The sequence below is a fragment of the Panicum virgatum genome, chromosome 5N (assembly GCF_016808335.1).
Source record: "Panicum virgatum strain AP13 chromosome 5N, P.virgatum_v5, whole genome shotgun sequence".
Classification (NCBI taxonomy): Eukaryota; Viridiplantae; Streptophyta; class Magnoliopsida; order Poales; family Poaceae; genus Panicum; species Panicum virgatum.
In genome coordinates this window covers 20,248,076-20,260,185 of record NC_053149.1, presented here as the reverse complement: position 1 = coordinate 20,260,185, position 12,110 = coordinate 20,248,076, and the positions used below count along the sequence as shown (strand labels likewise).

The following is a 12,110-nucleotide window of genomic DNA, read 5'->3' as shown; positions in this document are numbered from 1 at the left end:
GTTACTTTAACAGCTGCTATTCAAGCTTTGTGTGACCGATTTAACTGGCAATGTGTACTTTTCTATGGAGTAGCAGGAAATAGCTATGGTGGACTTCCTAGCCAATATAAGGAGACCCCCCGGATTATTTGAGATACATTTGACACTCTGAATACCTGAGGCTACCCTAGAGAGCAGAGAGAGTGCTCCAACATGGATTAGAGTGGGGGGTTCAACTCCTTAATACCACATGAAAAAATCTGGTTATCTCATGTCCTTACTCTATGAAAAAATCTGGTTATCCCATGTCCTTACTCTTTATATTCAAGCATGGCATTTGAGTTCTCTTTATTCTTGCTTTGTTTGCTTGACTAGGACATAGACTTACTAGTGTGCTCTCTTGACTAAGGTGTATCCTTGATAGTGTGATCTCAACTAGGCAAAATAAGCATGTTAGTGTGGTTACCCACCTAGAATTTTATTACTAGTGTGCCATAGTTGATAGGCTTATAGATTGGGCAACACTAGTGCTAGATTAAAAACTCACTAAAAATTGAAAAAAAACCCCAATTCAACCGTTCTTTTTGGGTCAGGATCCTATCAACCTCTGCTCACGTTGCGCCATCGTCATAGGTGAATAGCGATGCTAGCCACGTTCAACTCCAATTTCGATGGTGCCCTCCAGGCTCCAGGGTCCACGTATTGGGCCCCACTCGTTCTAGATTTCATTGGACTTGTATTCTATCTCATAAGAAGCTACAAAGTACAAAGTCTATATAGGAACAGGTCTGCTCAGTTTTTGGATTGGTTTCGCCCCTGTTTCCACCCTTCCCTGACCCTCTGTTTTCTCTCTCTGCGCCTTTGCAATGGAATCGATAGAGCTACCGGATAGATTAATTAAGCGGCTAATGGAACCGTTCTCTTGTTTAATGTTTATGAGTTTAACAGTGCTAGCATCTGCATAACGGGCGTGTGGTCACCCTGAGCCTGCTTTGGCAAGCGGACTCACGTGTTAGGCTCCTCGAGCATCTAATCATTTGTTCCTTCTTAAATTGTGATCATGGCACTACCAAGGGTGATTTCATTTCTATAACAGCCCAACTCATGCCTGTTGGACCAAAATTGGCCCAGCGTGCAATTTTGATCATGGCACTACCAAGGGTGATTTCATTTCTGTAACAACCCAGCTTATGGCTGTTGGACCAAAATTGACCCAGCGCGCTGCTAGTTGCTGGGAGCACTAGCAGAAGCTAGGGAAATAGTCCTATATTGCATAGGCAAGATGAGCTAGACCAGCTTAATGCTGAGCTTGAGGAAGTTTATTAACTTTGGTTGCAACCTTTTGCGTGAAGCGAGGATGAAAATGCAAGATAGTCTTTAGCTGGTGTGGTCTATTCAACGTATATTGTGAATCTTAGCTGTTTTCCTAGGCTAGGTTGTTAAAATTTCCATGTTTCTGATGTTGATTCCATGTATGTTTGATCAGGACAATGGCGCAAATGCTGGCGATCCGGTTAAGAACTGACCGTGTAACTTTCTAGCTGTGCAGATTAGCAGATATGGCCCCAGTTACAGTTTTATCTTAAAATCCTCATTAGTACACCATATTATCTGGTCTGCCCATATGTACTCTTACTCCATATTCCACATATCTCTGAGCTAATTTCATCCTGAACCATGACCTGTGTACTAATTCATCGGATGTAGGGTAAGCAGCACAAGGGTGGATTTTCGGGTTGAAGTATGCAGGGATCGAACTTCACTAGCTAGTTCTAACTATTTTAAGTTAGTATTTGTGCACTTTATCTAGAGTTTTATGTAAACAGTTTATATGTATCACGGCTAAACTTGGTTTGTACCTTTGCTGATGTATAGTAATATTTGCAGACTGATTAAGAAGTGTGGCTGTTCATTTTCTCCTGTCTTCCTCGACAAATACACTGCGCTTTATGTTGCAACTCAGTTTCATCTCATGTTATGATTAGTGAAAACATAGGCACGACGTCATGCATATATAGAGATATATCATATATCGAGATATCTCCTGCTGGCTTAGGTTTTCAGCAGTTAGTTTGGCAAGGTATGCCAAAATGATCTGGTTCGATTCCAAAACCATACAACTCGCAAACAATACATTACGCCAAACAAATATAAATGCAACGTATGCCAATTTCAGGCATAATCCAATAGAACAAAAGTTTTTTCCATGGCACTCTTATAGTTCACGAAACAAGTGGAACAGTGTCACTGTTTAGTCTCCTTTTTAGTACTGAAGAAATACAATTGTTAGGGCTTCAACAGCGCTCCCAAAAAAAGGGAGCAGCTTGTGGATCGAATAACAAGAACAAATTTCCTTTTTCTGTGTATATGAGAGCACAAACTCTGAATATGCTTTGCCCTCTTCTTCCGACCACCGGTGTCAGCCAGGGTATTTCCCATCAATGGCAGCTCAGCAAAAAGAATCGAGCGGCCACTGAGGAAATGAATGGATGGGTATCTAACATAAACCTATACTAATGTACATGTGAAGAGTCTCTCCATCTGAGGGTTAATCCTAGAACGGTAGTATACATGGTGCATCCGCTGTAGAAAGAACAGCATGTGCTTTGCAGAGGTTTACCCAGCATGCGACTTGGCCGCACGGCGTGAGCACCTAGCCCTCTTCTTGGACAGGCAGCAAGCACAGCCTTCAAGCAGCTCAAGGTCCTCATCGCAGGTCAGAATAGAAGCCAGCTCTGGGTTCTCCAGCAACATCTTGGAGGTCAGAAAACCAGCAATAGTCCATGTCTGATAAGATCGTGACTGTTTCCCGATGAACCTCCCAGACTGAGTGTCGTAGTATTCCGGCCATTTGTCGTCTGAGAGTCTCTCCTCAGCCAGAGCAACGGCCCTCCGGGCCAATTCCGGCCTCCCCATTTTTATGCACGCCAATGTGAACTGTAAACAGAAACAAGGATCAGTCAGCGATGATCTACAAGCATGAAAAAAAGGGCGTACCCAGTGCCGTAGGCTTCCCGCACTGTGCGGGGTCTGGGGAAGGGTTGTTTTTAAGCCCCAAGCCTTACCCACACAAATGTGCAGAGGCTGGGGCTCGAACCCGGGACCTTCCGGTTACAGACGGTAGGCTCTACCGCTGCACCAGGCCCGCCCTTCATCTACAAGCATGAAAAGGAGCAAGAAATTTGATAACATTGTATTGGTATCTATGTACCTGCCACAACAGGGTTGGCCAAGATCCACCATTATGATACGACCATGGACTGCACATGCATAAAATAGAGTACAAAATAGCTAGATGTCAACAGTTGATGTCATGTTTATGAAAGAGAAGTTTAATCATAAAAAGAAATAGATCCACAAAAGGGATATATCTCCAACCAAAAGACACGGAAGGGCAAAGATTCATTCAACGAGAAAGGGTGCTTACGTGTTCTTTGGATCACTGCCAGTAATAATGCGCCATTCATCATCTTCCATTGCTGGATAGCATATCTTGAGGGGCATATTTGCTACAAGATCATCCCACTTTTCTTCAATAAGGCTAAGAATTCCCTCAGCTTGTCTTGGAGTAGTTAGAGATGAAGCTATGGCCCAAAGGTTGCCAAGAGAGAAGAACCTAAAATCCATGTGAGCTGGCTGCAGATTCCCAATAAGGTAACCTCCTTTTTCAGGAATCCAGTCAACAAGCCAGGAAGGAATTTGCTCAGGGTAAATATTGAATTTGTTAGTTGCCTCATGGGAGTATTCTTCTGTCTTGTATCTGTATATCTCATTTATCTTCTTCATGTCAACCCAGTAATACTCTCTTATGTGAAAGGACAATGCACTGAGCCTGTTGTTAACGGCACGGATGAGGGTTTTTGACCCATCGTTCACAACAAGCATTTCTCGTGAGCATCGTAAAGCAGAGTAGAATAAAGCCTGAGTAACAGAAAAGCTTCCATAAGTACATATGTTTAACTGAAATGTCAAATAGATCTAGGTTTGAAAAACAAGAATAGCTTAGCATTTTTCTTTGTCAAATTAGACAATTCCTGCATAGAAGAAAAGAATTTATTCCGACATGGCAGCATCTAGGGTCTACTTACTTGAATTTCAAGAGGATGTCCATGTATTCCCATCCTCCTGTCTATCATACATGATCCATCTGTAACTAGTAAAGTTGGGAACATGTCGAACCCATCAGACAAACACAAACTTAGTATCAGTTGAATTCCTGTCTGCACATCAACTCTTTCTAGCAAATCATAGTCCCCGGTGATCTTGCAGTAAGCTCTCAGCAAAATAATCCACCACAGTCCTGCCAACAGAAATGGGGTTAAAATAGCAGAACGAAGATACATGATAACAAAAACTTCAAAGCAAAGTATTATAGGCAGCTTATGTTGGCACAGGATAAATACCAGAATCCACAGGAGCTACCCGGCCGATAGCTGCCTCACCAAAATCAGGGTCCAAGACCTCCTCAAATCCTTCATTGTTCTCATCAAGTGGTACGGTCCTAATCTTGAAGCTGGCTGGCATCAATCCTTGCCCAGGGCTATAACAGTCAACAGTTTTCTCCCAGCTCTAATCATAAAAAAGGAGCAATTATTGAAGCTAGCTAAAAAATCATATAAATTCTCTTTTATTCAGTTTAATAGTAATTGTAAGTGTTACTACATGGTGGTATAGATCAAGAGAAATCTTGGTCTTAATACTACATCTGCAGCAGCCAAACAATGGCCGGCAACTGTAGCGGAGCCAGCTTAAGCTGTTGTGGACACATTCTTTGGCAAGAAGTATCAACGCAAGAAGAAGCCGGCGGTGTCCACAACGGATTAGCAAGAGTTTATTTTCTTTTTTGTTAGTTCGGCTGTTTTTCAAGGGTGTTTTAGTTATTTTCCTAGACTCTATAAATGTAAGAGCCGGCGGCTCATTAGGGTTTTAGGCAGTAGGTAATTCCTGCAAGAACTCATAGCCTCTTAGGAGGGCGAGTTGGGTGTTATCAATCTGCCCTTGTAATCAGGTTTAGACTCAAGCCATATCATAAGCGAAATTGCAAGCACATGCTATTTAGAGAATTTACATATTGCTATTCATTGGACTTTTAGCACCAAATCTTAACTACAATTTCTATCTAATTTTATTTTTTTTAATTCAGGTTCTCTGCTTTTCCAATTTACTGGCATTTTTTCTGATCTTGTGGTAAAATCTGACATTAGTTTGATGAGTAAAAGATCATCGTCTCATCGATGCTCCAACACAAGACCCTGTCTGCTTCCGTGCTTCGTTGCACTATTATACGACAGCGACATAATTACATGGCAAAATAGAAATCTTGTCTCTACTTCTCCCACAGAAAAGAAATCTGTATAGAATCTCAGACCTAAATAACCACGAGCTGGTAGGCGTTCAATACAAACGGTAATTTTCGCTCGTACAGATAAATACACGACCCGACATGGTAGTAAAAAAAATCTTCAAATATCTCCTAGCGATGCAAAATTCGGTGTATACTTCCCGCAACTTACAGAAAAAACTGACGTGCACGCCATTGACACTACTGGCACTCAACTATAACTAAATTCTTTTGGAATTTCAAATTTAACCAGACGAGGAAGCAAGCAGGATCGGAATCGGCCGAGAGATGCTCACCTGAAGCTGGAGGGTGTGGAGAAGGAAATTGCGGACGATCTCGGTTTCGCCGCGCATGAGGAAGGCGAGCGCGGACGGCACGAAATCCCTGATGAAGACCTGATCGTAGTTGAGCGTCTCCGTGCACTCGGGGTCCTCCGCCGCCACCGTCCCCACTGGCTCGCCGCAGTAGTTGACGACCGCCCTCCGCAGCAGCCTCCAGGCCTCCCTCTCAGTCTCCGTCTCCTCCCTCACGGGCAGCGCCGGCGCCACGGCCTCATCGGCCTGCGCTGGCGCCGACGCTGCCGCGTCCTCGTCCTCCTTGGCGGGCGGGGTCTCGATCGGGAACGAGTCCGGGAAGAGGACGCGGTCGAAGAAGGGGAGGTTGCCGGAAACGGCGGCGCGGGGGTCGGAGGGGACGGGGCCCGTGGTGTGGATTGGCGGAGCGTCCGGGCCGGTCTGCGACGCCGCGGAGACGAGGAAGGGGAGGCGCCGTCCATACGGCGGGTGGTGCGGGTGGGGCAATCTGGGGAAGAGCGGCGTCGCGGCGCCCGCCCCCGACTTTGACGCCGCCGTGGAGGCGGACGAGAGGAGGCGGCGGCGGCAGGGCCTCACTGCTGCTGCGGCGGCGGCGGCGAGCCCCATCGGGGTTTGACCATTCATATGGCAAGCTCCGGCGAAGGGCCCGTGTGCGAGGCGGGGAAACTTTCAGGGGGGCTACGCGGAAAGGGGCAATACAGGCAAGCGGCAACTTTTGGCAAATAAGTGGTCGGCGAGGGCCGATCCGCGAAACTGCAAAGGCTGGTTTCTTCTGGGTTAGGTGGTTGAGAGGCAGCGGAAGAAAACGTAAGGAACGGGGAGTGGGGTGGGGTGGGGCTTTTATAAAGGTCGGGGCCGGTGTTTGGTGGGACCCACCCTGGATTTAAAGTGCATGTGTATTTAAAGCTTCTTCTTTTTTTCCATATCCATTGGCTAAATAGGGAATTTCGGATTAGGTCATTGCTCCTCTCTGGATTTTAGGGGGTTGGTGCAATTACCATCATGGGAGTCGTGTATTATATTAGTACTTTGATGCATTCTTGTAGTACAATTAGTAATTGTAAATCGTCTAATTTTAGATTTTCAGCGTATGAACCTCATTATAAACGTGGTATTTCTCCCAAGTTTCACATGTGTGTATAAAAAATGTACGCTGTGCAGAGGTTTTTTCTTCTCAAGGAAAACAAAGCAACATACATGTAAGAAAAGGACTCGTATATGTCAATTTTGGATTATGTAGTTGCCTTTTACTATGTGGTATACTTTCTAATGTCCAAAAATCTGGCATCTATTCTTTTTGTTGCTTGACATTGATGTTTTTTTCGCCAAAATTGTTCCTTAGTCCCGTTTCCTATTATAACTAGTAGAGTTTATCATCAAAAGTGTAGTATTTCGTTCAAATTATGTGAAAATTATAGCATGATTGAGTTTTCTCTACCTGGATATTTTTATTGTGCAAAAGTAAAAGTTCTTCATTTTCCACCAACATACGTCAACAACTACAGTGATCAGTACGAGACATCATGATTGCTTTTCAGAGGTGCCATAGAGATAGGATTGTGTACGGGTATTCAGTGGGATGGGTGTATGAGTGTCTCCGTCTGCATTGTATTTTTCAAAAAAAAAAAAGTGCTATCCAATGGTTTATGAAGTCTGCTTCCTAGCTACTAGGCAAAAAAAATGAATTCTAACAGTAATTTATCATCATTTTCCATTGAGCAAGCTAAACTCGATCGAAAATCTTTTTAAAGGTATCAAGGATTAAGGTGGCAAAGCTTTCGTGCTATTTGGGTGAGCAAGACAAAATGTAGTTAAAAGTAGTTTCCGTGCTTGACTGCATATATAGAGGCTGAGTAAACTTTAATGGGGTCGTGGCGTTACAAATTTGAGCTCCATCATATGTAGACCAAATGAACACGTAGTTTTCAAGCCTGTGCTTCAAATTTGAGCACCGCGTAGCGCCAATACGGGGACACGAAGAAAACATGCCCGGTCCATCGCGGAGGGACAAATATAGTGCGAAGATGAATGGAGGGAGGGCATTGCTGTCATTGCACGTCCGAAGACAGCGAAGGGCCAGAGCCAGACCACACCGAGCCGCGCCGCCCTTCGTGGAAACACACGAGCGAGCCCGACCCGGCCTAGGGCGGGGAGGGAGCGCGGACAGACTGACCAGATCTCGTGTGCGGGTGCGGCTTGGCGGGATGCCGCGGCGCGACCCGTCGAATCGGAAGAAAAAAAAATACTCATACGAACCGAAAGCGTGTCGGGAGAGAATTAAAAAGTGGCGCACGCCACCGTCAAAAAATGGAACCCCCCACGCACCGGGTTCCCGTCCCGTGCCGGCGTGCTCTCACTGACGTATGGGTCCACCCTGAGACGGGGAACCACCCTGGCCCACCTGTACGCCACCGACCTGTCGGTCCGGCGCGTGCGCGGACATCCTATAAAGCAGTAAAGCCAGTCCGTGCCTCGCATGTGCTGTGCACCGCCCGCGGCGCACATCCCGAAGCCGTGACGCCCGTATTAACCCGCCGATGTGTTTTTACCAGGAGCAGATCCAGCCGCTAGATTTGCATCCAACGGACCAGCATCCGCCGCGCGTCCACATCATTCAAACAGTTACTATATTTTTTGCGTTATTTTAATTGGAGTAGTATGCAACATCCAGCGGTCTGCTGTGACCGACACCCACTGGATCGGACGTGGTGGGTAAATGAGGCTGCCATGTAGGGCCCAGCGGTCGCCTTCCACGGAGCTGACAGCTGAGCAACGGGCTGATAAGGTGGCCGGTAAAGGGTGAAGAAAACCTCCCGTATGGTGAAATACATACGTACCGTATCCGTGCAATTTTGGAAGACTGCGCTTCCTTCTTCTTCTTCACAATAACGCGTCCATGAAATGTTCCACGCTGTACAACTTTTCAAGGTAAGATGGTGCACATCAGATTCCTCTACACATACACGAGAGTAAGATCCCATTTGAGTAGCTAGGTCCTATCTGGATGGACTAAAGTTAAGTACTAAACTTTAGAACCTATAGATAGTAGAGTTGTAAATAGAATTTATAGATAGTAGGGTTGTAGGCACGGTGTCGCCGAGATCAGAAACTCGAATGTGCACATAATGTTTAGAAAGATTCGGACTGCAAAATTGTGTAATGTTATATGTTTTGTTTGGTGGTTTATATTGCGTGAGGTTGACATATGTGCCCTAATTTAGGCTTGAGGTGGTTCTATCGACCTATGTATCTATGCCCTCCTTTATATACTCCAGAAGGCGGCATTATCATGAAGGTAGGAGTGCTAGTACGATTACTAGTATGAGTCCTAGTAGGATTACGGAGAAATCCTAGTAGGAGTTTGTCTTCTTCTTTCCTTGTGGATACCGGAGGATCTATCCTCGATTTTTATACATTTGCTAAAGCTTTTAAGTATTAGCTAAAATTTAGCCCTACTCCATTAGCACTTTCGTTTGGATAGAATATAATAATGCTAAACTTTAGCATTTTGGGGACATTAGCACTTACTCTCATATTTTTCTTATTTTGAAATTTATGAGACTTGCCGTATTTATTTATTTATTTTCATGCATTTCCTTTCAGCTATCTTTTAGAAGGTTAGGAGCTTCATCGGGCCCGGAAGGACATCTTCAGGTACAAAAATATTTCAATCAAAATGTTAGATAGAGCAAGACTTTTTGTTAACGGATTGTATTATGGCAACGTATGCTATGCAAACCATCATCGTATGCAAACTATGAAAACTCCAATCTAAGTCATCGGATCAACATTCAAGGGGAGGGGCGCAGGGGCGTGGGAGGGGAGATTTGAAAAAGTGTGATTATCCAATCCAAGGGCGGATCCAGATTGTAAAATTATCTCATCCCCATGCCCCTTGGATGTTAATCCGATGGCTCAAATTGGAGTTTTTTCGTAGTTTGCATACGAAGGTGGTTTGCATAGCATACGTTGCCTTGTATTATAGCCTCATACTCTTTTATTTACATTTCAAGATGAACAATTTTACTTCAAAATTTTTGTTCATGGATGACTCCCCATGAGGCACAATAGGGGTGGATAGGAGACGCCTTGTATGCTTCATGAAAGATATAAATAGACTTGCTTTGATTTGGATATCATGTGGACCTTTATATGCATTGACAGTTTGACACTATTATGTGAAAATTTATGTTTGTGGTTCTCAATAAACATTAAAATAGCATGTTTCCTATTATATCCAACACCATGGATGGCGCTTATATTCAGTGTATTGCACTAAATAAATTTTTTCTGTCCGTAGCAACGCACGGGGACGAATCTAGTTCATGTGGTAGAACTTGTGTATTTAGGTTCGATCTTAGAGTATTCGATTTAACATGAGCATTCACATTTTCAGCTAATCACTATTCTTAGTGTTATGTAATATAGCATCCACAACGAGTGGTCTGCAATGATTCCATTAATCTGAAGACCTATTAGATCGTCGCTTAGAGGAGCCATAAGAATATATAAGTGTGCGTGCTTGTGTAAATATCCATATCTTATATGGTGTGTTTTTGCATAAGAGCTTTTTATCACTTGCGCTGTATCCTTAAAACCGAAGGAAAGCTGCACGTGAGATCTGGAAATCTGTATGGTAGCGAGATTTGCCCATTGGGTGCCCTCCTGTTACTTAAATGATGCAAAGCCTTGAAATTCTAAGGCTCCGTCTAAACGCTCTATCAATCACTGTCTACTTTAGACATATCTTTTGAAACCAACCTCCTAATAATAAAATTGACCTCTCGGCTAACTCGAACAGAAGCTTTAGTTCGGACTAAACTTTAGCTAACTAAATCATGTTTGTTTGGATTCATGAACTAACTTTAGGTGGAAATATAGAGATGCCATTTTTAACCTTGGATTATACTACTGTTGTGCCTACATGGGCATAGTGAGGGGTAGTTTGGTCTTCTCGCAGTTCACAGGTTGATTTAGTCCAAATTAGATGAGCTTTGAGGACTAATAAACTAAATTTTAGTTGAAGTGGAACTAAACTTTAGTCATATTTCAGTAGTGGCCTAAACGTTAGGTCTAAATTTTAGTCCATGGATTCAAATAGGGTCTAAGTGTCATGTTTACGAGTGTTTGTACATTTTACACATGTATGGACTAATATGCATCCGTGCATATAGAACAGTTGGATCAATAATAATGATAACAATAACAACAACAGGGAGTAAAATGGACACCAAGTATACAAATTCTACTTGGCGGCTTCCAGCGCCTTCATTCATAGATCTTGATCGACACACGTTAGTTTACTTTCCCTTTTGAACTTTGATAGGTCAGAACGTGCCACCTGTCGATGCATGTTCCCTCGGGCACGGAGCGATTTGGACATACAACTCATCACCGCATGTGCCCATATGGCACGACAGTGCAAGCGCGTTATATCTCTCATTAATATATAGTACAGCAACTCCTTCAAATCAACGTACTTAATGTAGGTTAAGTACTTACTTCACATGCACGTCTCCTACAATGTGGGACAATATTTGCTCTGCCTACGAGTGAACAAAAAAATTCACTAATACCATCTGATGATCCTACAATGTCAAATATCCACAAAAACATCTAATTTGAAGCCACATTTCTTTCTATTCCTTTTGCAATAAATCTGAATCTGAACTTGGGTGCAGCGAGCCGCCACAACACTACTAGGCCAAAAACAAGGGGCGCCCATGAGGAAAAAGGGATATAACTTCAGGTGGATAAGGTTTTGCGGCTGACGTGGCAGGCGTTTTGGACACCTTTTGTTTAGCTGGCGGCACCATTTTCCAGCCAAGAGATTTTGCTTCCCTGGTAAATGAATTTAACATCCCTTTAACGCACGTTCTGTTGTCAAGACTCCCGCATCTGAATTTAGGCCAGCACCAAACAAAAAAAACAGAAATACAAGGAAAACCGTTTTTTAAAGGAATTTTCAAGGGGATAAGATTTGTTAGCTGACTTGGCTTAGATTTTGTATACCTTTCCTTAAGGTGGCACCAAGGGCGTCCAGCGTGCGCCTGACGGTGACAATGTGGAAAGTTTTTCTGCTACCCCTACAGTCTCTCTCTCTTAGCCGTATGTTCCCAGATTTCTTATAGGGCGCGCTGCGAACAGCCCGGCGGTAGGTGGGCGGGGCAGTCGGCGGCGAGGTCGCCGCCGGTCGTGGGCGGCGGTGAGAGGCGGCGGCCTTCTTGTTTTGGGGTTGCTGGGTCGCCGGAGTTCCCCGGATATAGAGGGGGAGGCCGGGGGTGGCCGGCCGGCCCGGTGGAGGTGGCGGGCGCTGGTGGGCGCGGGGCGGCGAGGCGCGGCGGCGGGGGCGCCGCCGGCCGGCGGTGGGGGACGGCAGTTAGGCAGGGTTGGGGCGGGGGCAAGTTGCGGCGACGAGGCTCCGGCAGCGATGGGGGAGGTCGAGACGGCGGCGTGAGCCGCCGGAGACGGGTAGG

The 12,110-nt window shown here is 44.8% G+C and overlaps 1 protein-coding gene across 2 annotated transcripts; it reads right to left on the bottom strand.

Moving 5' to 3' along the window:
* Positions 1-2,166: 2,166 nt before the first annotated feature.
* Positions 2,167-6,447, bottom strand: LOC120673594 (neutral/alkaline invertase 1, mitochondrial-like). 2 transcript variants are annotated; one of them, XM_039954514.1, is made up of 6 exons: positions 5,617-6,447; positions 4,383-4,548; positions 4,068-4,279; positions 3,407-3,900; positions 3,135-3,239; positions 2,167-2,950 (listed from the first exon to the last, which is right to left on the bottom strand). In XM_039954514.1, the coding sequence occupies exons 1-6, from the start codon at positions 6,256-6,258 to the stop codon at positions 2,596-2,598; spliced, it is 1,974 nt and encodes a 657-aa protein (XP_039810448.1). In that variant the 5' UTR covers positions 6,259-6,447; the 3' UTR covers positions 2,167-2,595. The 2 variants fall into 2 exon arrangements, with proteins under 2 accessions (XP_039810448.1, XP_039810449.1); XM_039954515.1 differs by having other exon boundaries at positions 2,167-2,916; positions 3,191-3,239.
* Positions 6,448-12,110: the final 5,663 nt, after the last annotated feature.